Raw genomic sequence first — 27,325 nt, 5'->3', positions numbered from 1 at the left:
AATCCTATTGAAGAACCACTTTTTTAAGGCTTCACAAAACTTGGGCTCCACACTTCACGACCACAAAATCGTGGACAATTAGGCCACAGCCTCAATGTCTCAAGTAAAAATACTGCATATCAACCTCCATACTTTTGAGCTAACCATACTCGGAGAATATACATCCAAAAAAAAAAAAGAACCTATTAAACATCCAAACAAATTGCAGAAGCGGACTGCATCATAATGTGTCAAGAGGTGTTGACATGTTACGAAGAAAACAAGGTAACTGCAGAAATGAGCGTCTAGAAATCCAAAGCTTTGTGGGTCCAATGCTAGGCAATGTGTAACCATGTGCAATTTATTTTGCAGGACACACATGAAGTTAAGATCAATTTTAAAAATGAGTGCAAACCCGCAGCAACCTGTTGCAGCAATCGAAGCACAATGACAGCTGTGAGGCCACCGTTTAAAACTTATTCAAACCCTTTTGTACCTTTTGGAGTCTTGTCGTGCCCCTACAGAACCGTAACAAGCAGGCACATTTGCCCAAGTGAAAACTCTGTTTTTATGGGTGTCCCCATTAAAGATATGTCTGCAAGCCATCATGCATCACTCTGCAAAACTAGCCCAACATCACAGCGTGACCAGAACATGCTCACAAAATAAGAACGCACACGTTACCATGCGATTTACCATGCCTGTGCAGTGACTCATCCGACTGTGCTTTACGCTTGAACTGCTACCACACCCGGAGGCACAGCAGTCGCCACCGAGCCAAGGCACTCCACATGGCGCCACACTCCCTCCTGGGACTGCAGGTGCCTCCTCTGTCCTTCACAACGTCAGAGATGGCAGCACCACAACACCGGTAGAAAAAAGAAATTAATCTAGAAAAATTAATTGAAAACACTTTACCTACAAGCTAATGCTTTGGCATTCCTACCCGTCTGGCAAATTTTATCCTGCCCAGTCTCATTAGAAATTCGAGGGTAAGGCAACAAAGAAGTTGTCTGTGAAGATTTCTTTTTTTTTCCCTCAATTTTAATTGTACACTAGTCTTCCAAGAGCACCATGAGAGGGACATCCTCTGATACAAGTACGCTATTCTGAACACGCTGGAGTCCCTGCCGTCCACTATTATTGTTCACGATACTTGTCTCAAGGAGGAGGGAAAGGGGAATGTTTGTGAGGGAGAAGGAAAGAGCAGAGGGACCAGGTTGGTTTGGATTGGCTTCGATCTGGCGTGTCAAACAGCCAAACTAATCCAACATAAATGTCAATTAGCAACTCGCGATTATTTCGATTAATGCCATATCACCTCGTAGCTACTCGTACTTCAAGAGAGCATTCAACTTGGAAGCTAAGCTAATGTAAAAGCACAACTGAAACAGCATCAAGGTTAGCATTTCACATGACACTACTATCCAGCAAACAAACTGACCAATTTTTTTCCCTCTCTTCCACCCTACTTCTTTTAGTGCCTTCATTCATTCACTTGTCCCCATACCCACGGAGTTGCTTTTGTCTAACAAAGAGCTCTCTCTCTCTCTCTCTCTCTCTCTCTCTCTCTCTCTCTCTCTGTCTCGCTCGCTCTCTCTCTTATCCTAATAAAAAATTATTTAGCCATACATATACGCATCATCATAAAGGTTTTGAAAAAGCTACTTGCCATGGGCACCATTAGCACTTTTAAATTTTGCAAGACATATTGTGGACACAACAAGGTCAAGGCAAGGTATAAAAGGTTGCATGCACTGAAAGCGATCTGTAGCACCCTTGTTGCGATTCGTGGTAAACACCGTTTCTTTCCATGAATTATTCGTCGACTAACTGATACGAACATGAGAGGAATCTGTCATCAGGAGTTTCGAAGCTTTGCACTTCAAACACATCGGTTAGCTGTCTGAGGCAAAGCCAACAAAAGAATTTAGTCTTGTGTATTTTCGATTCTCTTATAATAGACTTTGGCGCTGACAGCAGTCCAAACACCCCCACATCGATGTCACGTCTACTTGCAGCTTTGAGGACCAGTTGTTTGTGCAGTGATGCCACATAAAAGCAGAGTTGAATGCAGAGTGACTCTTCGGGGAATTTGGGTGGAGGCTGTACAGTCTTTGTCAAAATTTTCTAGGCCAAGCCGGAAATGCGCAGTGCACAAAAAATTCACTGTACAAGCCTACGTCCCGAGCATGGCTGAAATGTTTTATGCTGGAACGCCAGAGAAAACACCTGTCTTTCTTACTGTCATAATATATTTTTGCCACATTTAAAGGTAAAGTTTATTCTTTGAATTCTTTGTGGTAGAATAGGCTTACGATTGGCCTAGAAAATTTTGACAAAGGGTGTACCTTGCACCACATGCTGGAGGCAGTGGGGGAACTGCTCAAACTGTGGGCACTTCAAACAAATAATCAAGGTATCAAAGAAAACACAGGAAGCAGTGACAACTCCCCCGCCACTTTCCGGAGGTTTTTCTATGGCATCACAGAATCGTGTCTCTGCGATTGGCGGCCACCAACGTAAGCCACCACCAAGAAACATGACTAGTGGGGCCTGAAGTTCCGTCTGATCATATCACTAGAATGCTACCATGCAATTAACCTCCTGATAGAAGTGTTTTTAGTGATGACCCATATAACATCACTGCAGAGCAAGATTTGGCAGTGTTTCCATATTTTTTCTGTTTTCTCAGTTAAGAAATGTCTCTCGTGTGTGGAATGGAGCTGAATGAATCACCAAAGGTTAGTTCTCTTAAGCTGAACAAGGTTGTATTTCGTCTTCATGACACTTGAAGCGTACACTCAAACGTAGCTTCACGTTGGCTTACATTGGTAGATCGCAGTGCTGTGAATGCAGACATACCGCTTGTTACTTCATTAAAGCAGAAATTGTTTATCAATGCAGAAAACGTCGCAAAGACTACCACGTCGTACACCTTTCTGCAGTACAATTTGCAAAGTCATGAATGGAGAAACAGGCTATCTAAGCATTCTTCTAGAAAAAGAGAGAGGCAAGAGCATCTAAACATCAAGTGAATACATCTGCAAACTGCGTATCTGCCCACAAGTGAGCCGAACCATTGCTGGAGTTAGTGGGTTCACTCTTTGCAAAGAACGAAGATTTTGCACAAGCTTCTTTTCTAGACTAGCAGCAGAAACTCATTTAAAAGCAATTAAATTCAGTGCAAGGGTCAACAGGAAGAACAGAATGCTTCCAGTCCCCCTGCATGACTAGAACTTCTGAGTCCACTGAACTGGCGTAAAAAAAAGCAGACTATCCTTTCACGGGACCCCGCAGCACTTGCCACCGACTATTCGCAACGAATTTCGGGGTTGAGTGTACTGCCCCAGCAATCTCCTCTTGCAGGAATGATAAAAATGCATTCACTATCACCAAAGCCATGCGCAATTAAAAATCGCGCGTAATCATTCCTTATCAACTCGACTGTGCACTACACGACGAAAGCCGCATGCTCTCTCTCATAGGAGGAAGAGGTAGGGGGGGGGGTGTGGGGGGGGGTGTGGTGCAACAAAAACACAGGCATTTGTGCCTTCTTGAACATGAGCACAGGCCAGTAGGGCGTCTGTCGAGTGGTTGAAAGTGAAGTATTTCCTGCAGTTCCTGAACCGCCGCCGCACACGATTTCATGCGAGCCGTGCCAGTTGCGTCCCGCTTTCCACTCCACGATGCCTACCCCCGCCTAGATATGCGCGCCTCGGGAAAAGCAAGAACAACCTCTCAACACCTCAATACCGCATCACACGCAGAACTTTGCACTGCCGTCGAGATGGACGGAGAAAGAGAAGCCACCAGACTGGAACCGAGACTAGACTAGAAACAGCGACTACAACCTGTAACTTAATCGAGAGAGTACCCAGCCAAAAATTGCCAGAAATTCGCCATGTCACCATTCATAATTTCAGGTTGCCACAGGCCTGCCAAATTTGCCAATGTGGTGAAAAGTAGCCCCGAGTGGCAACCCTGGCGGGCAATTCCACTGGGAAAGGGTGACCTGCCCTTAATTTTGTGCTTTGGCTCAGCACGGGTGCAATTACGTCAATTTTGTAATTTTGGCGCGTCTTGTAGCAGCAAGTCGCAAATGCTACACTCTGGTGCAATTGGTGCAGCTGCACCACCCGTGAATGACGTAATTAAAGCAGTGCATAATGAGTGAAATTGAAAAGAGTGCGGTTGGTTTTCCCGCATCTTTTGCAGTTATTTGCGAGCTTGCCACTTCACGTACACATGCAATATTTGGCTCAGGCATTCTTAGCAGCGTAATATAAATGCCGTGCACGTCTATTTGCACTGCTCAAAGAGTGCTGGAGGGTCCTTTTAAGCCACGCTGTGTTCTATTATGTAGCCTTATCTGGTGCCGGAGTACACACGTTTTACAGCAAAGCTTTTTACTTCAGGCTGCCACAAAGCAGCCATATTTCTTGTTTGTTTGCTTGCTCATTTGGTGCAAAAAAAGAATGCCACCTCACTTCAGCCAGCCAGCAAAAGTTAAAGAAGGCAGGTCTGCATATAAAGACATGGTCAATGCACAGCTCCAAGGTGAATTGCCAAGATCAATGTTTGGGAGCATCTTTCAACGCAAGTCAAGATCACCACGGCCACATTGAAATTGCAACACAGTTTCTGTAATAGCCAGTTAGCGTTGTCGTGACAGGTGTGATGGCAGGCTACACAGTTGTGGGCGATCCACTGATTCTAATGATCTTCTGTTAAGTACGTTTCACTGCGAGCATGTATGAGAATGAGGAAAAGCCAAATTCATGAAAGAAGACATGATAGAGCTGAGCATAAATGAAAGAAGGTTCCGTAGCAGCACTTCCGCACAAAAAAGTCACTGCTGCAGTTCTTAAACAACATTCCCACATTGCACTTAGCATACTGAGAGTTCGAGAAAGATGTTGAATGCAAAAAGTTCCACAAGAGCAGACCAAAAAGCTGTCTCACTGTCGCAAAACTCATACAAACGTAATTGCAACTGTTCGCATCAAAATGTCTCCAGGGATTGGTTGATTGATTGTAGGGTCTAACGGCCGACGCAACGCAGGTGATGAGGCGCGCCGTAGTGGAGGGCTCCGGATTAATTTTGACCACCTTGCGGTCTTTATCGTGCGCCGAAATCTCGTACACACGGGCGTTTTTGCTTTTTGCCTCCATCAGAAAAGCGGCCGCCGCCCGCCGCGGCCGGGAAAATGTCTCCAAGGACTGTCTTAAAAGGGACTGTGCAACACTTATGAAAAACACTCTTTCCTTTGCATCTGGAAACACTGTGAAAGCTATAGTCATTGCCAGCACGGAGCGGCACTGCATGATTTGCTTGTTGAAGCAGAACTACCTGCGTTCCGGTTATGCTTTGCCTTTGTGGCAATTTTTTTTTTTTATGTGCTGAAATGAAGCTGGCCAGTTGCTGCTACATCGCTCTAATGCCGTAATTCAAGCACTGATAGAGCGCCAATCCCAGGAAATCGACAAAAATCATCCGAACAAGTTTCTAAGTTGTCTGATGGGCATAGAGCAGCAATTTTTGGCTGAGGTAGTTTGTGACCCCCCATTCTAAGTACTGAATGTGTTTGACTACGTTCTGCAAGCATTTAAGATTTAGAAAAAGTTGATAAAAGTGTTGGAGGGTCCCTCTAAACTGATCAGAGTTTACACCAAGTGCCAAGTGGCGAGTGCTTTGCTTTTCTCCTCAGGCGTGCGTAGAGGGAGAATGGGGACAAGGCTACACGCACTAACAGCACAGTTAACACAGGAGTATTTTCAGTGCTGCACATCAAAGCACGAAGCATCATCAAGCAGTCGCACATTTTAGCCCACACAGGTCATCGCCTGCGCTCACATCACGAGGAGAGGAGTTCACACCTCAGAACCAGCTCGTCGTTCTTGATATAGCTGTTCAGTTCCAGCTCCCTCAAGTCGAAGAACCTGCTGCCAAAGTACAGAGGCAGGTTGCTGGACTCCATCGGCCTCGAGTAGTACTCCGCGAGCCGATACTCCGGCTTGCAGAGCAGCCGGCAGCCCACTTCGCGCATCTCGGGGTGAACTGCACTCAGCCGGATCTCGCACTTGAACGGCCACTCGAGGAACTCGTCCACCTCGCCCCTGTGTATCTGCAGCATCAGGTGCAGCACCACGGCGTCCTCCCTTTTCTTGAGGAGTACTCCCGGAGTGACCAAGTAGCCACGGAGGTAGACGCGGCTGCTGTGCTGCTCTGCCGTTCCGCCCCTCCACGCAGCCAGCTTCAGAGACGCGTACCCCTTGACAGTCCACTGGTGGCTCCTGGCGGACTTTCCGAGGTGCCACTGCACGGCGCTGACACTGCCCAGTATCTTGTCGCATTTTTCCGTCACCCCCAATTTGACACCGGATACGGCGGCGGCGTTGCGTGCCAGGCCGTTGGAAGTCTGACTCGCGGCCGACTCCAGCTCCTGCTTTATCGTTTCTCTCAAGCTGTTGACGTTGTGGCAGAGCAAGTTCATCCGGTCGCTCTGCGCGTCGTTCTCGACGGAAAGTCGCTCGAGCCATGCCCGCATCTCTGTGACGCGGTCTTCGAGCAGTGCTTCGAAGGATGTCAACGACGTCAAGCCCACCTTGTCGCCTGCCCCCTGGTGGCTCTCTGGCAGGCTGCTGAGAACGAGGGCGCTGCACTGAGTCCTCAGGTGACCGCACACGTCCTTCCAAAGGACGGTGGCCGAGCATTTGGGGCAGCGAGCGGTGTGGTGACCGCAGTCGCGGTGGTAGTGCTGGGAGATTTCGGCGACACTCACGACGGCGCTGCAGCCGTTTGCTTCGTTCCAGCATTTTACCTGGAATGAAAAGATGACACGTTCCAGGAAACAACCGGACTTTTGTAACTGTGTGTGGTTCAGGACAGTGGCCAACCAGGCTTAACTTTCCTGCCCATGCCTATTCACATTGCCGATAGTTTATTGATGTTTTCACATTCAAATTATGGAGTTTTTTCAAATTCGCATTTCACCACGCACCGAGCACACTTAGAGAAATGGAGTGCAGAAATGTTTTCTTTAGTTTCATTTTTATGCTTGCTGCTGATTTTTAAACCACCTACAGAACCATGTCATGAGCGCCCGTCGATATCGTGTGCCACAGTGTCCCAGAAACATTGCACTGCTAGTTATTTGAACGAGTGTGCATGCGACTTTCTGGATGATATCAGCAGCACTGACTCTGAAGACAGCCTTGATCTGTCATATTTCTGCACGGACAGCAAAAGTGCATTACACTGGGCCAGAACCTCAATACGTATTCATCAACAAGTTTTGATTTCTGCTACGAAGTGTTTCATGCCCGGCATGCACAGCCCCCATATTTTAAAGCAGGGCCATATCCAAGTCGGCAGAAAAACTATTCTGTAAAATACAAAAGACTCTCGATAAACGGAACTTCAAGGGACCGAAAAAATTAGTTCCGTTTAACAGGAGTTTCATTTACTGAGAGAGATGAGTGGAAGTGCAAATTTATGTGCCTATACACTCTCAATACCATTTCATGGAACCCTAATCACTAGAAGTTGAATGCAGCTGATAGTTTTTCAGAAAGAAAGAAAACTACAAGAGGTTTAGGCACAGCATTCACAAAGTTGATTTGACAACAATGAGTCGCTGCGCACTACAAAATGCATCAATTATTTTTGTGTGAGTCCTCACAACTGCATCTTCATGGAGGCTAGAGGCCTCAACTTTGCGAGTGCTAACGAGCCACCGAATTTAGAAGACTGCAACGTGGTAATGAAGCGCGAATAGCACCACACTGACACCAACGAGGCGGCAGGAGCTGAGCCCTGTAACCTCACCGTTCAGAATCGAGACCGAACGACTGGAACAAGAACTGCGATGTTGCATTCGTTGCGCTGACACGGCTAACCGCTTATGAGAGGAGGCTTACACGGCCAACGAGGCTAAAAAAACATGGAGGAAGAAAAAAATAAAAAGGAAACAGCCGGAACCGTAAAAAGCTGATTCTCATGCCAACGGATTTCACAAGTTCCATTTCTGGTTCCATTTAAACGGTGACGCAGAAATTTTAGTTCCGATTACCAAGAGTTTAATACGTTATCTGAATACAAAACCAACCAACTTACAGGCTACTGTCCGTTAAAGCGGCAATTCCGTTTAAAGCGATTTCCGTTTATCGAGATTCTACTGTAGAACAATCTGACGTGAAACTGACGTGACTGAAAGACACAAAGCAAACAAGCAAGCTTGCTAAGCACCTAGGTCAAATCTACATCAGGCTGACCCACAATTTTTTTTGTCAGTAAAAATGTTACTTGTGCATTTTGTATGCAGTGATTGGGTGCACTTGTTTCCCAGGCACACCACTGCATTTTTTTTTCTCTGAAATAATTTTTTGTTACTGCAATGGGATTGCTGCAGTGACTGTGTGGCACACCTTTCGACATCTGCTGCTTAGCACCCATAAGGGCTGACAAGCTTGCCAAGCTAGCTGCTTCTATGCGGCTAGCATCGTCAGTTCTCACAGCGTATGAATACGACCAAAGAAAAAATCTTCAAAATAGTCTCATCTTGACTCAATTTGAGCAGCTGATCATTCACCATTTAGTAAGCAGCGGGTCATGACAATGAAAAGTCCCAATGTACGTACAAACACTGTTAACCAGGGGTCCATGGACTGTGTATCCTCGACTCATGGTCAATAATTTCACACACACTGCTGCCTTAGGCCCGATGAAACGTGCCAAGCTCTTTTACTGACACGTGAATGGGGCTCTATGCAAATGCACCAACAGACTACGAACTTCAGCAATGCAACTATTGCCGCATTTAGATAGTTCAACCATAACGACGACTGTGAAAAATATGGCATCTTCGGTCAAAGCATTATGCCCTTGATTTCATAGACTTTATAACAGCAGGGTCACCATGTAAAACCACTTCTGCTCAGTGACTAGCCAGAGTCACTGTTTGTTATTAATAACTATTTATCATTACAGATAAGCAGACCTAGCTGTAGCGATGGCCAAGTGTGGACAAAACTCCAGGCGTCCGGATGACAGAACCCCAACCAAAGCAAGAAATAGAAACTAGCACGTGCTCTGGCTAATCAGTGGGGCTCTTCGATTTACAGTCTCGGACTCACCGCGGATAGTCCGCGGGTAGTCCGAGGATTCCCCGAAGCCATAGGGATATAAGGGAAAATCGAGTGACGGATTGCATCTCGGGGAGTCCGCGGTGAGTCCAAGACTGTAAATCAAAGAACCCCAGTGAGTGGACGTGATTTTGCCGGTCGGATAAAAATCCAGACAGACTTCTCCTACCGACAGTTTTGAAGTTGATTGATTGATTGTAGGGTTTAACGCGCCAACGCAACGCAGGCGATGAGGCGTGCCGTAGTAGAGGGCTCCGGATTAATTTTGACCACCTGGGGATCTTTAACGTGCGCCGAAATCTCGAACACACGGGCATTTTTGCTTTTCGCCTCCATCAGAAAAGAGGCCGCCACGGCCGGGAATCGAACCCGCGACCTCGTGCTCAGTAGTGCAACGCCTTAGCCACTGAGCCACCGCGGCGGGTGACAGTTTTGAAGTGGGCATGACACCAGGGTTGTTGAAGGTGCGATTTGGCAATGCTTACCAAGGTTTTTTAAGAATGGGGCACCAACACGCTCAGTAATTCGCATTTCCGTGCAGCACACCATGCAAGACCTTGAACCTAACAGGTCCATCCTGGTTTCCTTTGTTTTAGTTTGGTCATTTGCCTTTGAAAGAAGGCGACAGCGCGTCTGCCGGGACGGGAGGTCGTGCTCGAAGTAGACCAGCACTTGCGCCAGACAAAGCACAAGAATTGTGGTGTTGGTGCCACAAGAATGAATCATACCTCCTCAGGGGGATTGGCCCGGAAAGGGGCGCTCACTGACAGAAACTATGCTTAAGATTTAGACGTATTACGTTTGTCCACTTCTCTTCCCGTCCCGTCTGACACGCTCACTTTCAGAGTTCCGTGCAAGAGTCTTCAGCTCTAATTTTGAGGTTTAATTCGCTACCGGCCCACCTGCCTCTTGGTGAGGTTGTCGGCGGGGAACTCCCTCCAGTCGACGTCCTCCTCCGGAAAGGTGTCCCCGTCCAGCGGACACACGGCCCCTTCGGCCAGCGCGCACTGCTCGCAGCACGGCTTGCACAGAAAGTGGCCGCAGGGCAGGAAGCCGATGAGCTTCGGCACCAGGCCGCACGCGCCGCACAGCCTGGCCGGGGGCATCGGCTCTACGAAGTGTAGCGGTCTCCGGTCCAGTTCCTCCGCGAACCCGAACAGCGCGTACTGCTGCTGGCTGGCCGCCGCCGGAGGCATGCTTCTCCGCACAGCTCGCTTCGAGCTTTGACCACTTTGACAACTTTGACGAAGAGCTTTGACCCTTGGGTTGTTTTGACAGCTTTGGCGTAGCACCGGTAACGCTCGTAAACACGCCGCAAGGCAGAGTCAGCGCAACTCGTGGCGTCCACTAACGCCTCCACGGCTCATCATTGCGTACTACTTGATTTGCCAAGTAAATAAAGACGTCATTTTTCCTTGAATGCGCGAAATACGCGAATGGAATGAATAGCTCTAAGGCCAAGAAGCCCAGTTGTAGGATACGGCAATAAAAGGGAATTTTTTTTTACTTGCCAGACAAAAGATCATCCGTCTATGGGATATGCTGTTACGCTACACTCTTTGTACTACCTTATCTTCGGTAAGGTAGTCCTGAGTAAAACTTGGGCAGTTCAAGAATTGCCTTTGTGCCAAAATTGGGCACCAGGACATGTCCTGGGCAGTTCGCGGATGGCCCTGACCGATAATCGAACAGTGTCACTTGGAGGACGCACGCTACCACGCACCATGGAGCCACGCACATACTTGAATCGTGGGGCACGTCTTGGGTGGGTACTGTACGTCCATGCGTGCGTGTTTTGTTTCCCCCTCGCACCCAGAAACGCGCCGTAACAACCACGCCTTCATTATTGATTTTGTTTCTTTTTCTTACTCTGGTTTCTGTTTCGTCTTCACGCTGGGTGATTCATCTGTTGTGGTCGCGCAATCGCGCGGTAGAGTCCGTCGCCAATGTCGTGTACGGGCTGCAGCTCAAAGTTCGGGCTCCTCAATCGAGAGGTAAGGGCGGCGACGCCGCTTTCGTCGCGCTGTCTGGTTTCCGGGGCTCCGATTTCGAGCCGCGATCGTATTCTTTTCCGCTATCGGCGGCGCCGAGGAATCGAGGCGCTGATTAGTGTCGTGCAGACGCCGTCTCTCATCGATCACGTCTTCCTCTTGCAGCACTCGTGTCCAAACTGTCAGTTCTCGTATTGCGGAAAGTGCCTGAAATCCACGATCCTCGTGCCGAAGTTGGGGAAAGAACGCAAAGTGTGCAAGACCTGCTTTGACGCGCTCGGCAGGTATGTGCGGCCGTTTATTAAGCAATCCACGCTTCGTCTGCTGCAACCCTTTTCACTTTCGATCTGTTTAGTCCTGAAATATGCTTCCTGTTTTGATATTAGCACGAACTTGTTCGGAGTTGTTTCCTTGTTGTTTATGCTCGCTTTCTGGTTCGCTGAATGTGGGAACTGCTTGTTGGATGGTTCAAAAAAGCCGTCAACGCCAACGTGTTTGTGAGCGGAGCTAGCATTATATCTCTTCAGTGAAGTTTCGCGCATTCTGGCCACCTGGCACGTTTCGGTTTATTGCCATATACACCTGTGGAACCGCAACGCAGCGCGTCTGTCAGCTGATCGGAGTCACCTCATGATGGTGACCTTGTGAAAATAAGACGCCGAAATTTCCTTATAGAACATGCGCTCCTGTTTGAACCGCCCGCCTAAACAGTCCCTAGTGAACGCAAACGTTAGCCCTTTGACAAAAAAAGTAGGCTGCTTTTTTATTTGATGGTGAGCGTGCACTTTTCTTACCTGGCTTTAACCCTTTAATATTTCAGAACTGCTGCTGGCAAGACTGAACAAAGGGAACCGCCTGAAGCGCTACAAAAGTGAGTTCTTGTGTGAAACACATTTGATTGCAAAGAAAAAAAAATTGGCTGCATATCTGCTCCTTTCGTTGCAAATGTCGACAAAAGACGACAGTCTTTATCGATTTTTGCCGAGTAAATGCCTCCCTTCACTTTCCCGCTCACCTCTCATGTTGTTCCTCTTGTGTCGTGCTCTTCCCAAGGTAAAAACGCCAAAGTTTTGCTTAATTTATTTTAAATTTACCGTGTTCTACTGCTTCAGGCCGGGTGTCTCAATGCCAACGTTGCTGTATGGCGGAGACTCGCATGAATCGAGGCGCCCTACTTGAGCGTTGATAGAACCACGTTGCCCAACTCCACGTGCGTTCCAAGCAGAATGTGGACCTACCCGCCGCGGTGGCTCAGTGGCTAAGGCGTTGCGCTACTGAGCACGAGGTCGCGGGTTCGATTCCCGGCCGCGGCGGTCGCTTTTCTGATGGAGGCGAAAAGCAAAAATGCCCGTGTGTACGAGATTTCGGCGCACGTTAAAGATCCCCAGGTGGTCAAAATTAATCCGGAGCCCTCCACTACGGCGCGCCTCATCGCCTGCGTTGCGTCGGCGCGTTAAACCCTACAATCAATCAATCAGAATGTGGACCTATCTAGTGGAACCTTTTGTAACTGTTGCCGGTTGATTTCTTAAAATGGCGCCATAAGCTATAGTGGCACAGTTGACAGCAGGCAACGGCAGAGTGAATTTTTTTCTGCAGTTGATGAAGTATTTAATTTCGCAAAAATGAAGCATGTATGATTTTTTATACAGGAACACTGCAAATATCACTTCTGTATTAATTTGTTGTCTTATATTTGCATAACGTCTTGTTCTTCTTCAACAATGTTGACAAGTATGAACATTACACCGGACTTAGACGGGTAGATTTAGCCGTGACTATATCAGACTATTGCGCAGGCCTTGTTTTACTTTGGCCAGGTGGCTGAATCAAGTCACATACAGACAGACCAAAATTTCTGGTTTTAAGTAGCCCAAGAAAGACTATCGTCTTTAAAAAAATGGGTCACATGCTGTCACCTGTATCATGTGAAAAGAAAAGATCACAGAATGTAACCTTTGTGCCGTAGTTAACTCACCACGAGTTTTACTCACGTATTCACGCGACTAAAAGCTGGCGAGCAGTGAGTACAGACCGATGAGTATGTGATCACTTATGGCTTTGAGTACAAGTACTTGTGAGTGCACACACATTCACGAGGGCCACATGTGATCCTATGGTGAGAAATGTCCTCTCGCTTCGGCCAATGCAGGCGGATGGATGCGCTGAACAAGCAGCCGCAGGGCAGGGATCCTGCAGGCCCTGGCGATGGCTTCGCTCCCAAAATTGAAGAGATCGAGAGCCGCCTAAGGAAGCTACGGCAGGAAAGCAAGGGTGAGAACGTTTAACTTTTTTCTTTTTACTCATGCCCCGGTTTATTGTGCTTTCGATATGTGCTGACGATATGTTGGAAGGCTCGTAACGGAACAGTGCATTTGTTACCAAAGCCTAAAGTTTTCTGTGAAAAGCAACAGAAGGGGAATCAGTGCTGTGGCTTTAGGGCCGTTGTCGGCTCTGTCAGTGGGTGAAAACACAACTCTTTGAGCGTTCCCAAATTCATCTTTTTCGCACGGTGCGTTTAATTCACCTTGGATTTTGGTTTAGACGCTTTTTTGGGGTGACTGAACATTGCTTTGCAGACATCATTCCCATCCAGGCAGACATTGAGGAGAGACTGGCCAAGCTGAAAGAAGTGGACGTCTCTGTCTACCGGAAGACGCCAATCACGGTAAGCGCTGAAGTGTCACATTCGCCCGCTCAGTCGTTTTGTTGCAGCTGGTTTGAGAAGCAGCACTAGGACACCACCAAAGAGTCTTACCCGTGAGAGTGAGATGTAAAATCAATTCCAGAGGTGTCACTGCATAGGCGAGGAATTGTGCGATGTTTATTCGAAACCTATTGCCAAGGGGATGTAGGGATGCCGCTTGGTGAAGTTATAATGTTGTTCGTGTGTTTGGAAAGACCAATGGTTGGAGTAGCTTTGTTACAGACCATTGAAACTTTGTTAGAGCCATCCCAGTGGCAACTAAGAACTCCCCTTCACAAATTAAAGTAAAGCAGTCCCCTCATTGGCCTTGCATCCTACTCCAAACCGCAGGAAACTGGCAGGAAAGTGGTATTCCGGCCATCCAGCTCTGAACTGTGGAGCAGATAAGCTGGGTCAGACAATCCTAAGTGGGAGCAGCAGTACAGCTGTAAGTGCTGTGGCATTAGAAAACAAGCTGTCAATGACACCTCCTGGCACTTCTTACTGATAGCGGGAACTCTTCGTTGGATAATTGTATCTTGTTGTTAGACCATTGAATCTCATCTCATAATTCTTCAAATAGGCCGAAGCAGTGGCATTTGATGAAGCTGCCACCAGGATTATATAGCGACAGCTGGTCTTGGACGAAGAGTTTTCAAAGGAGAGTTTGTTATACTTCTCTGCCGTAATTCTGCGCCCTTACCAGTTTCTCAAAAAGGTGACTTACCCTAATTTTTAAAGCCAAAGCTTTCTTAGGGATGCCGATGGTGTTCTGTCAAAAAACTGATGCATTTCCACATAGACTGGCTGGTCGACCGAAAAGCCGTCATAAGATCCCTGGACACATGGCGTGTGCGCGAAACCAAGTTTCCATTGTGTCAAATTGGTTACTTGAAAATTGCAAACAAGGAATGCTTCTAGATGAGACAATACACACACCGATCATGGAGAAGGAGTATAATAGCACACCTTTATCACATAAGCCACGTGTCAGTGTACATTTAGGTCTTCCGTAGATGTGTTTGGTACATAGTGTGTGAAAAAGCGTTGCATTGGTTCGTTGTTCGTTTGCAATTTTGACCTTTGAAGGCTTGATGATCAATTAGAAAGGTTGGTCGTACTTTTAGCTTTTGCGCTTCTATCAACTTTCCTTAGGGAGGGATGGGAAAGTTTTTTTTGCCCCTGCTGTGAGTGGAGTGACAGTGCTTTGCAAAAAGTCCTGTGTCGCACTTGCTGAAGCACCTCATGAAACCGCCCAATCCCCTTTGACAGGTGTACGCCAGCGCCGAGACGGCCCACGACCTGTTTGTCCAGACGATGCAGCGGGTGGCCATCGACAAGCGGCGCGAACAGGTCATCAAGGCCACCACCGACGAGATGGAGCGCCGCCTGCAGCGGTTGCGCGACACCAGCAGGAAGTCCACTGAGGGCGACGACCCACAGGTCGGTGGGTTTCCATCTACCGTATTTTTGCACATATAACCCGCCCCTGCATATAACCCACACCCACACTTTCCGCCGACGAATAAAAAAATTATAATCCCCACGTATTGCCCGCATATTTTATATATGAAAAGGATGGACCAAAGCTACTACTCAAGCAACATTACACATTTGTTTATGCAAAAGAACTTGCCTAGCTGACTGCGCAACTAGATGACTTGCCGCATACATTTTTTCAGGTTGGTATTTGTTGAGCTGTGTGGGCAAAATAAGCACTGGGATAACAGTGGCTTACTTGCTATTACTGCTGCACGGGCGTAATGGCCCAATCCACATTGCAGTGAAGCTTCACCAAGGGACATACCTTGCATACAATCTGCGCCTCTACTTCACCCCTGAAATTTTCGCATTTCTGGTGTGGGTTATACACGTGAAAATGCAGTAATTTCATATTCTAAATCGAACCTTTATGTGGCTATGTGAGCAGAAAATGTGGCAGTCCCATTTATGCAGAAAAATGCGCCAAAAAAAACCTGGTTGGAGAGGCATTGTGGAGGGCTCCAGAATAATTTTTGGCCACCTGGGGAACTTTAACGTGAACAAAAATGTAGACACATGGGCATTGTTGCATTTTTTGCTTGGTTTCTCAGCCTCATAGTAAGCCCCACAGTGCGCACTGGGCGCTTTCTCAGTGTTGAATGTTGTACGACCTTTCAGTATTCATGAAAAGGGAGTACTGTGTGATTGTCACTTTACTTGGAAGATGAACATGACAGTGGTCGTCAAACCTCATTTTTTTACCCACACACAAAGAGTGCGTTCACCCCTTCTTTCAAACAAAAACAAGGAAGATGATGCGAAGAACTGTACTGCTGTACAGGAAGGCACATCTGCCGAGCTGATTGCAGCAGGCACATCTACCAAGCTGCCAGAAAGGCACATCTGCCCGGCATGTGAACATTGCAGTGAAGCTGCTCTTTTAGGCGAAATTCTTGTATTACCGTAGTATACCCCTGCTGCGCAGACATTTGAAAGGAAATTTCGGTCAAAAACACCATTGTGAGTGATAAAATTGGTTGTAATGTATACAAGTATGTACGATACATGCAGAGAAAGGAGTGGGCAAAATGGGTTTTATGAGACTTTTTTTTTCACTGCTGCTAACGAGAATAGCAAGTTACCTTGTAGTAATCATAAATTGTTTGATAGCCAACAATAACCAGTGACAAATTATTAATAGCTTGCCCTTTGAAAACCAAGTTTTACTTGCAAGTAATTCTTTTTGTAAATGTTGCATGTAGATAACTGCGTCCAAGAGTGCGAACTTTCTCGTTTCACAGGCCTTTGAGAAACTGAATGGTCGTTGGTGGTGCTCCATTGGCTCAAATGGCGTTTACACCCAATCCCTTTGAAAAACGTTGTGTAACAGCTTGAAGGCGGCATCTGAATCAAATGACATTCACTTGAAAGGCCTTCGAAATGCTCGTGTAGCAGGGTATCATTTGTGTGCCAACTTTATCTAAGATGTTTCAGAGACTAGTGCAGGTTATATGCGCAACAATGCAGTAACTCCCACTGCCCCCTTTCCGCACCCAGGGAGGCAACAAGGAGGCCAGCCCGGACGAGCTGGGTGAGGCGGAAGCAATGAGACTGGCCCAGCTCGATGAATCCGCACCAGAAGCCAAAGCCATGGAGGAGCCACCCGTCGATGAGGTTGCACGGCTTCTCGGCCAGGAGCTCAAGGCGGCAACGGTGGCGGCGAGAACGGGCCTTCAGGAGCTCCAGGGTGACAAGGAACTCATGGAGGAGCTCGGCAAGATCAAGGCCAAGAAGAAGGGTGAGGCTGGGCTGGTCTTGACCTTTTTGTCCCTGTCACGCAGTTGCCTTACCTGGCTGCGAAAGGCTGATAAATCGCAGAGAGTGAACAGGAGACAAATACCGGCTGTTATAAGCTGGTTGCAGCAGGGCTTCACACGAGCACTGTTGAGTTCATTTCCTTATCCTCATTTGTCGACGTGCATAAAAAGTTGGAGCACACACCATGTCACGGTAAGTTGCACGCATGCAACCCAGGAGGGTTCAATGGGTGAACTTCGTGCCAAAAAAGCCATTTCTGCGCTTACAGGTGTGGTTACAGTCAGGTTATAACCTCACCTTTTTTTTTACACAGTGCACTCTTACTGTTCCAAAGTAATGCTCTTTTATTTTCTTATTTATTTCTTTATTTACAAAAACTGCTGCAAATAATACAAAACTAAAAGTTTGGTTTGCTGAAAGGCATATGCATCTTTCTACTGCGGTGCACAGCGTGCATGTTTTTTTTTTTAAGTAGTTGGTCCAACCGACGTTGTCGGTGGCTGCGGTTGAACACAATAAAAATGCACAGGTTGATGGTGGAATGTGATGTCCTGTCTGACTGCAGTTCGACATTTCGCTTAGCACCTAATAGCTCTTCAGAGTCAACCCTAAACGAGTCAGGGTCGTCATGCTCATTCTCGCGCTACTCGCGCTGCTGCACACTTTGTTTTCGCATTCAATAGACGCGCACCTTTAGGAACAGCCCATGATCCTGCCATGATGTTCTTTAGCACGTTTTAATTGATTCCTTTGCAGAAGGGTTGTTTGAGGCACGCGACAATTTACAAATGTCTGTGTTTTCACAATATTGCATTCCTTAATTGGCCAGTCTACACTTGTAACTAGCTGTCATTTCTGCAAATCATTACAATATTGTCGAGCATGCCATAATTTTCGTTCGGTTTTGGAACCACTAACTGAAGGAATAGTACTTGTTGCTGTGACTGTTACTACTTAAGTAATCTACTACTCATTTTACTACTTTGTAATTAGTATTTGTAATTAATTACTACTAAGTAATTACTACTTAAGTAATCTACTTAAGTGTGTAGATTACTTCTTGCTGTGTTCTGCTGCCTTGCTTCTCCAGCTGGCTCATTGTACATTCACTGAGGTTTCTTTCACTTGTATGTTTTGGCAATGTGGGAATGATGAAAATTATTTCCTGATTCCAGGCAAAAAGACTCGGGACGAGGGCTCTGACTCTGACGACAGTGCCGAAGCAGATGCTGTTGTGGCTCGGGTAAGAAAGCCACCACTTTCTTCTTTGCTTTCTTTATCTTCCTTTCTTTCCAATATGATCGTGTGTACGTGAGTGTCAGTGTTTTGGACTTTCTATGTCTGTCCGGTTTCTGCTTATAGTTATTCGCCAAGTGTTGCCTTCCCAGAAATTTTTGTAGTCGGTCATTCTACGCTAATGCAGCTTATTCCGCTTCTGGACGCAATGTAGGCCAAGCGGGCTGCTGCTGCTTGATAGAAACTGGACAGTTTAGTAGAGATATCAGAGCGAGTTGACAGTCAGTGACTCTGGAGATAAAAAGTTTTAGGTAATTTGCATCCTAGGTTCACAACAGAGGCTGTTGTCCAACCTGAGTGAACTGGCTTTCTGCTGGAAGCTAGTTTATTTTGGTATACTCTTCTTCCACCTCTTGTAACATTTGGCATTTTTATTTCACCAACATAAAGGCAATCCATTTTCCTTTCGTTGTTTCTGGGTGACAACCTCATGGTGTCCATTAAGTGTGCGTTTGAGTACTTATCAAACGTGAATGTTTTAAACCTCATTTCTTATCATGCATAATCAAAAACTGGCTCTCTACACCAGCTACGAACATTGCCTTTAATTTGTTTTACAGTTATTCTAGCTTACGGGCTTTAGTACCTACCTTTTCATTTTTTTTCTTTCTGTTTCTGTTTGGTGCTCTTTGCCCCAGCTGGCCTTGTGCCATAAAAATCCAACCGTCATTGAAATCCCCCATCACAAATGCAACGCCAACCAGCTAGTTCAGCTTTATATTGTACGTAGTCACAGGGCCACATGCAATTTCAGGTGAACCTGTTGTGGAGGAGTTGGCCTTTTGTTCATTCCTTGGATGTCTCGAAGTGGGATTTTGTTTTGTTTTTTCTTCAAGTTTGCTGTTAAGCAAAATAAATGTGAGAACTTGGAATGTTTTAGGGGCGAAGCGAAGCCAGTCAGGGGCTGGGGCTGTTGGCGTCTCCAGTCGTCGTCGTTGTAATCGTGCCTTATGTAGTCACAGCACTAAAACAGCGGGAAACTCGTTTACGCCTCACGGTAGAACCCTTCGTGCTTCAAAGACAACAGACTTTTACTGCAAAGCTGTATACCTCTACCCAACATCAGTTTCATCTCCGTGGGCAAAAACACCAAGAATGCACTTATACACTGCATGCTTCTCCCCTCCCCAGGTTTCAAGTTAGTGGAGATGGCCCGGGACTTTTTTTTTTCTTTGTCATTCGATTGTGAGCAAGATGGCGTGTATACTAGAATATATTCTCAGTTCCAGAAATTTTTTTTACAAGCCATGTGTACTTGTTAGCTCTTGTTGCTGTTGTAAATGCGATGCTTGCGCCTGCATTCAAGCCTGCATTCTTTTTCTCCTCCTTCTCGTTCTCTGCTGCCCTGACTGACCCAGGTCCTCGAGGAGGCAAGGCAGGAGGAGGCCGAGGAACTGCACGAGCTCGGCTTGGACGAGGATGGTGAGGTTGGTGAGGAGCACCATATGTGTCCGCAGTTCTTCTTTCAAACATCCAGAGCGGTCGATTTGATTCACGTCAATTTTGGCCGCATACCTCAAGCTTTAGGGGAGGCGGAATTCAAGACTTCGCATGGGTGTTTGGAGCTGTGAATGCTTCGTGAACAGCGTTTGCTATTGAATTCCATTTGCAGTGCTCATTACTGTTCTAAAACATTTCATTTTTCTTGAGGTTACAAATGATACGAAGATAAAAGTTAGCTTTGCTGAAAGATGTTTTAATTTTTAAACTGTGCTGCAATGCATCATCATCATCATCATCATCATCATCATCATCATCATCATCATTATTATTATTATTATTATTATTATTATTATTATTATTATTATTTTGCTAAAACCTCTGCTAAAACTGAGAAATATAATTACGCACTCCAAGCAAAGGTGCAATAGATTGAGAACCCGATGTTTTGGAACCAGCTTGCTTCCAAAGCATCACAAAGTGACTAGCTTTGCTACATTTCCACAAAGGGAAACTTGCAAAGTGAATAACTTTGTAAGAGACTGACCACGCTGACTGTAATACGCCACGGCAGCATGGCCCCAGTCACCCCTGAGAAAGGAACCAAGCTGGTTCCGATATGTTGAGTTCTCCATCTTTGTACTCTTGGTTGGAGTGTGTAATTAGTACATTCCTGAGTCGTAGCTTCCCAACCAGACAGATCTCCGTCAAATGTTTACCTCTGCTAAAGCTGTTTGCTAAAACCTCTCGCGCTGAGCTCTTCCCGTCTTCTTGCATTTATGCTTGTGATAAAAGCAGTGATTAATTGATTGATTGATTGTGCATGCGTGCGTGCAGGGAGCTGAGGAGCTCCCGTGGTGTGTTATCTGCAATGAGGATGCATGCCTACGCTGCCACGGGTGCTCCAATGACCTCTACTGTCGCCGGTGCTTCAAGTGAGTGCCGTGCAATGCGTCACTGGGAACCTGGTTGTTAATTTTTGGTGGAGTGGCGAAAGTGGAAGAATATTCGGGCAGCGATTTTATCTTTTTATACGCCTGAGGATGTGTGGGTATGAATTTATGCTTGTAAGGCCTTTCGAAAGGGGTACTAGTGGGGTGCCGTTTCAGATTTCAGCGAAACTGAGAAAATTTCCGTGAATTTTTTGGGTTGCAACATTTGGAGCTTCTAATTTCACTCATCAGCTGGCTTCCTGGGGGTTTCAGGCAGCAGAGGCCACTCTCTCTACACTGACAAGAGGCCCCAAGTTGAATCTGCTGATTGTGACGCGCCATATTTCTGTTGCGGGGGCATTATGAAATTAGTGGTTGCATGCGTGCGTGCTGGTCAAACCTCTTGTGGATGGGATGCAAGCTGAAAACCTTGGTTCTGAAATTTTTTCTTGGTTATTTGTTCGGGCTCTCCTGCCGCTAGTTTCTTTTTATCTACTGTGAAAGTTTTTGTGGCTTCACTAAGCCCCTATTTGTGCTTATTATTGCTGGTGTGTCCACCATTGTCATTGCAAGTGGTTGTGGAAACAGTGGTACTGAAAGCACTTCCTCAAAGGCTTGTAAAAAATAAACTCCAGCAAGATTAGCAATAACATTAGTAACATGAAATGTTCAATTTTTGCCGGACAAAGTCATCACAAAGTTAACAATCTTTTTGGGAAGTGTTTAACTTTAACTGAAGGTGGTATCAACTATCTCCTTGTATTTGGATCAGTGCCGGGTACGTTAGAAACGAATCAGTAGGTGTCATAATTTTCTGAAATAGCTTTGTACATACTACTGCTACTTGTAAAAACTAGATGCATGCAGGAACGTAGTAGTCTGTGGGAAACATAGCTGGCACCACTTTGCCTAAGAATCACAGGAATTAAAGGACACCCAACAATCTTGAAACGTGCATCATGCTGAGTAAGGCAAAGTGTTCTTACAACTTCGCAAAAAGAAAAAAAAATTCCACTTGTTTGAGAACAATTATGATCATTCTTTTGTAAATTGCGATGCCACAATAGCTTAGTGTTCACATCTCGCACGCGTTTAATATTTGTTAATTATATTTGATATGTGGTAGTTATGGGCACCTTTCTTTTTCCTTTTTTCCTCTCCGATTCCCACCAGAGAATTCCACGACTCCGAGCCTCACAAAACAACGCTGCTGACCAAATAAGAAGACGGGCGCAATTGCTTCTACGCTGCAGCTGCCTTGCTAGCATGGCTAGAAAATTGCCTCTTCAACGGCCTTGCTGCCAGCGCACCAGAGTCTCTAAGTCATGCTTGTATCAAATTTCCAATCTCTATGCTTTGTATATGGTCAAGCCCGTTGTCATAGCTGCTACGTTTGTTGTCTGTTGTGGAGATGTAATATGCAGTCAACCTGTGGAATTTTTTAAACGCTATATGGTTCTGCTATCATAAGCGTGCCATTCAAATTGCTTCATAAAATGATTGCGAAATTAATTTAGTAATAACAGCTTACTCAACTGTTTCCTGTTGCATCTTTGACCTAGCCAAAAAAGAAAGGGCAAAATTGTACTTTGTGTATAAATTATGCTTAAAGAGGCCATGCAGACAGAATAAAAGTTTGTTTTATTTGAAAGACGTCGTGTTTTATAGTGCCCACAGAGGTTGTCCGGAAGCAAACTATGCTTTATTCACTGAGAAATTAATCAATTTAGGTTAAAATTTTGCTTCTCCCGCCAAATCATGTATTTTCATGTCTGCAATGACATCACAAGCTGACGCGAAGCGTTGTTTACCGTTAGTCAACCTAGATGGCGCCACCATACCGCAGCGTGCTGCTTTCCGACTTTGCTTTTGTTTTCAAGGGTATTTCTACCTGGCTTGTTTTTGATAAGGTAGAAAATAATCGTTTTGCGAAACATGATGTTCACTCGGCAAATATTGTCACGTAAGAGACCGTTGGTTGCGCCAGACAGCCAGTGTCCTCTGAGACAACCCCAAAGTGCCGCACTGCTGTGCAGCTGAAACAAGCATAGTGCGCACACTACCAACCGAAGTACGCATCAGCACTTCTATGTTTATGTGTCCTTTCATAAGTGTGTCCTTTCGAGCGAAGTTTGCGTTCAAAGTGGTTTCAGCATGATTCTAACGAAGCAATCTTTCGAATGAACCAAACTTGTGTTTTGTCTGCACGACCCCTTTAAATAACTTACGCTCCCGACTGCCTTTAGTAATATTCACAGCAAAATGAAGCGGGTAGACAAGTGCAACTGATGTTACTGACTGTGGATATAAGTTGAGCAGATTATGGGTCAATGCCGTATAAATCAGAACCTTTTGAAAATAAAGAATCATTTAAATGCATCCAAGCTCTCATGTTTAGAAAAGTGGACAAAAGACTGAACAACAGAACCTTGTTGAAACGCTTGTAGAGGTCACATATGTCCGACTGCTTTGACTGAATCTCTAGATCACTTAGAGGCTTCACTGCTGGGCTTGATTTGTTCTTGATTTGAAGTGTATTCTCAACAGTGGCCAATGGCATGTCCTCCCGGCCGTAACTGACCCACACTGACTGTTGAAACAAAGAATGTGCACTGCTGTGAACTTTGTTTGCTGCCGTGAAACACGATTGCGTGTCGACTTTTGGCCACAGTCACATAGCAAACCCGAATTCCAAACGGTAGTATTTATGAAAAAAAAAAAAAAAAGGAACGCCACCTATATTCATAATAAATACCTTATGTCGACTGCAGCGTGGTGTTTTTGTCTGTGACTGTGTTTTCACAGAACGTGGGTTTTGCATGCTGGTAGCTTGGTTTCCCAGCCCACCCTATGGAATCACAATCCTAGATTGGCAGAAAGAAGCCTGCTTGTTCTCTGAATACTAAATGAATGGAAAACATTTTGAAAGAATGGAGTGGGAAGTGAAATCGACTGCAAATCTGGAAAGTAGGTAATACACACTTGCAAAATTTATTTCGCAGCACCGCATTCTTAGTGCAACTCTTCTGGGATAAGAACAGGGTTAATAAAAGGATATGAAATAGTAGGAAAAAAGAAAAAAAAATTCAAATTGTTTTTTTTTTTTTTTTTCTACGTGAACCAAAAGTGGCAATATTGCCCCTGGAGAGAGAGATGAAACGTTTATTATTAGGAAAAAAGCAGGTGGCGCGATTGTCTTAGGGGTGGTGCCCTCCTTCCAGGGCCCCAGACTCTTCTGCTCCTCTCCGGGCTCGAAGAATTAAGTCCTGAATCCCGAAGTTGAAGCTGGCCAGAGCTGCCTCCCATAGCGCGACCGTATTTGTGGGGTTGTTTCTTGAAGGCCAGATGATAGGGCAGGCCCATGTTGCGTGAAATAAGTTAGAAGGGTTTCCGCATTTATTGCATCTCTTCCCAGCAATGCAATGGTGTTTAGTGGTGAAGCTGACCTTAAGGAGATTGGTAGAATCTTGGACTTTGTAAACAGGCTTCCCCCCACATGCTGTGGGACAACCAACACTCGGGACCCACAAACAGCTCTGCTGGTCATATCCACGTTTGCAGGGTTGAATTGCGCAGATTTTCGACAACTGGTCAAGCACTTCTCAGTTCAGCGTTCGCTCGGCTCTAATATGACCTCAAGCTTTCAGAACTCCAGGCAGGCTTCAGCAAGCTTACATCAAATAAAAGCAGAAAACTAGAGGTTCGGAAAAAATATGGGAAGAGATCCAGGTTTAGTAAAATAAGCTGTGTAGTGTGACCCCATGTCTTGCAGTAGTGCCGTCAAAAAAAAAAAAAAAAAGTTTACTGAAAAATTTTTTTTTATTGTTGATAGTGGCAACTCGATCTTCAATACCATTGAGATATGGCTAAACTGCTTAGAGGCTGTTTCTTTTTTCTCTAGGTTAAAAAATGAAGTTCAATATTTTTTTTCATGTGCGCAACTTTCGGAAAATTTAGGCACAGCAAATGCAAGTGGGCGCACCTCTTGTGTCACAGTACACCACTTTCAGCATGGAGTGAAACGCTATGTACCAATAAAGAACCTCATGAAAGGATTCCCTGTGGTTAACTTCACCAAACCAGGGCAGTTTACACTAGCTGGTTACCTAAATATACTAACTAGCCACTGTTATCTAAATAAACTAACGATAAATATCTTGCAGTGTTGGTCATCAATGCTGTCATGGTCCACAAAAACTTTCAAGCTAGCTAACATGAACAAAATGCAGCACCACTCTTTGAATTGCCACTGCACCACACATGCCAAAGCCCTCACCTATTGAATAGCAGCTGAAAGCTCATATTCGGCTACTTGCTTCTGTTGGAGAGAATCGAGGCAAAAAGAGAAAGGGCAGATCACTTGATCTGCTAATGGCAAGCTTGAGGAGAATAGTACAACCGAAGCAGATGTCAAACCAGTCTCAAGTTTCGGCTTATTAGCATTAAGTCCGTCAGAATTTTGGCAAAGTTTCGAGAGATGGGCGAAGGTGATGTTCACTTGTTTAAATTTGCCCTTGTACAGCAGTGAGCTTGCACCAAGCCCGAACATGCGCACCAAAAGTTCCATACTTATGCCAGCATCATAAAAAATAGTGCCAGAATCGTTGTGCAGAACTTTGAATAAGCCTTTCCTTGTCTATTCCTGAAGCAATTTGCACAGATTGGAGTCTAGGTAGTACTAGTAGAAACTTGTACACACATTTGCCCCTCTCTAAATTAGAAATGTTGGATCATGGGCTTTCTGTTGCAGCAAGTTTATGGAGTCTGAACGCTAAAAGTTTGCCTGTATTAGCGGAGTAACCTGCTAAGACAAGGATCAGGTCTCCGATAAAAAGAGCCCATACATTCCTCCTATCCGCAGTCAGTCATGTCACAAAACATAGAAACGGAGGAGTGTGGTTTTTTTAATTGAAAAAAAAAATAATAATAAAAAACCAGACAAACAGCAGAATAGAAGAAAGCAAATGTTTACACAGACTACCAGCAAGGGTGGGGGAATTGTAGAAACTTCCGAGTATTGAAGTGAATAACAAAAAATTAAATTCAGCTTTGAAATGAATATTGGATGTTAAAAATTTGTAATAAATCTTCCAAGTATTTAGAAGTTCGAAAGCATGCATTGGCATTCTCCGCTAGCGGTGGTGGAATCTTTCCTGCAGTGCTGCTGTGACGTGCGGCTAATCCACTAGAGGGGGGGGCTTTTGGGGAGCTCCTTTGATCTTGAGATTGGCACAAGTCAACTACACCCTCGTACTTTGCTCATAGAGATATCAAAAATTATATCCTATAAGGAAAAGATGAATGTAACAGAGTAAAACAAAGATCAAATTCAGGAGTGCGGGGCCTGGGGTCCGGCAGTGCACAGCTGGTTGCACAGAGAAGTTGTTCTTTTAAAGCAAAGCTTTTTACCTGTACCCCCCAAGGGTTCTTTTGAGATCGTTGGTATCAACAGAAAACTCCCGCAAACACATAAAAGAAGTCACTGGCACTGCCAGGAATTGAACCTGGAACTAATAGAGAAACGGAGCGAGAGCCCGTTGTCTTACCGATTGAGCTACGAGCCCAGGTGGAGATGGGGGAGACAGACAGTGCACTCACCGACACATCTGCACGTTTACCCCTCGCGTTCTCGCTGAATGGCACGTGATAGCGTCACGCGACCTCTCGCGCCGGCACGTGTAACAGCCGTTTGCATGCCTTGCACATGCGCTAGGAGTTGGGAAAAAATTAAAGGAAGCTCACGCACACGCGTGGCATCGCGCTTGTCGGCGGTGGCAGAAATGGAGAAGCGAGATCGCCCAACACTGGGTTTGAGCTTCCTTTCATTTTATGAAAGAAGAGTTTCTACTCATGTGCTTCACCAATACAACCCAACCAGCCACCGTTCATGGATCACGCATCGATCTAACCTTAGCGAAGAATGTCTCTTTGAAGTAAAAAAGGGTGTGGGAAGTGCAGTTCCACTTGTCTCTGGTTGCGCTCTTTGTAGAGCCCCGTGTGTGAATTCAAGTGACGTCGCATGGGTAATCGTTGTGGGTGTCGTTTAGAGCTGCCCTTTCCAACCACCTTTACAAGATGGATTGGTGCGCATTTTTTTGTATGCTTCTCTTTTTGCATCCTGTAACCGCGGTCACACTCAGGCTGCCCTAATCAACATTCTCTACATAAGAAAGCACAAAACTGCGTACCGACATCGTCCCCCCCCCCCCCCCCCCCCCCCGCATTTTCTTTTCTCGTTATGAGACATTAGGAAAACAGTAAACTTTCATAGCTCTGCGCTCCTAGACACTGAGATAAATTGCATTTCTTTTTAGAAGACTGCGTTGACACTGCGGCACTCTGGAAGCTGCCCAGAGACCCTGCACATAATGTCATCACCCACTTTGGCTTATTGTCAGCCACTTGGGTTAATTTTGGTCTCGACTCTTTATACCTTCGTTAGTCGGGACGTGCCCTTCCTTTAAAGCCAGTACTCCGTGGAAAACATATTCAATACCATTGCATGTGATATTGCATTTAATATTCTTACATCGATCTGAAGCACAATTAGAGCG

At 45.7% G+C, this 27,325-nt stretch overlaps 2 protein-coding genes across 4 annotated transcripts; one reads left to right on the top strand and one right to left on the bottom strand.

Moving 5' to 3' along the window:
* Positions 1-1,845: 1,845 nt before the first annotated feature.
* LOC144142730 (TNF receptor-associated factor 6-like) lies at positions 1,846-10,825 on the bottom strand. Its single transcript, XM_077674406.1, has 2 exons — positions 10,029-10,825; positions 1,846-6,803 (listed from the first exon to the last, which is right to left on the bottom strand). Exons 1-2 carry the CDS (start codon positions 10,320-10,322, stop codon positions 5,838-5,840), a joined length of 1,260 nt encoding a protein of 419 aa, XP_077530532.1. The 5' UTR covers positions 10,323-10,825; the 3' UTR covers positions 1,846-5,837.
* A 110-nt stretch (positions 10,826-10,935) lies between these two features.
* On the top strand, positions 10,936-23,535 carry LOC144142732 (abscission/NoCut checkpoint regulator-like). Of its 3 annotated transcripts, none has more exons than XR_013317040.1 (11): positions 10,936-11,120; positions 11,283-11,401; positions 11,938-11,988; positions 13,270-13,391; positions 13,697-13,785; positions 15,076-15,246; positions 16,843-17,083; positions 18,279-18,346; positions 19,758-19,821; positions 20,677-20,774; positions 21,945-21,986. XR_013317040.1 is itself a non-coding variant. In XM_077674407.1 (11 exons), the coding sequence occupies exons 1-11, from the start codon at positions 11,073-11,075 to the stop codon at positions 21,991-21,993; spliced, it is 1,125 nt and encodes a 374-aa protein (XP_077530533.1). In that variant the 5' UTR covers positions 10,936-11,072; the 3' UTR covers positions 21,994-23,535. The 3 variants fall into 3 exon arrangements, 2 of the variants coding, with proteins under 2 accessions (XP_077530533.1, XP_077530534.1); XM_077674407.1 differs by having other exon boundaries at positions 19,758-19,826; positions 21,945-23,535; XM_077674408.1 differs by lacking the exon at positions 21,945-21,986 and having other exon boundaries at positions 19,758-19,830; positions 20,677-20,732.
* The last annotated feature ends 3,790 nt before the right edge of the window (positions 23,536-27,325 follow it).

The sequence above is a fragment of the Haemaphysalis longicornis genome, unplaced genomic scaffold, assembly GCF_048455015.1.
Source record: "Haemaphysalis longicornis isolate Haplotype H1 unplaced genomic scaffold, Haemaphysalis longicornis Haplotype H1 scaffold_6, whole genome shotgun sequence".
Lineage (NCBI taxonomy): Eukaryota > Metazoa > Arthropoda > Arachnida > Ixodida > Ixodidae > Haemaphysalis > Haemaphysalis longicornis.
Note: the sequence above shows the minus strand (reverse complement) of the source record. Positions and strands in the feature narration are given on the sequence as shown.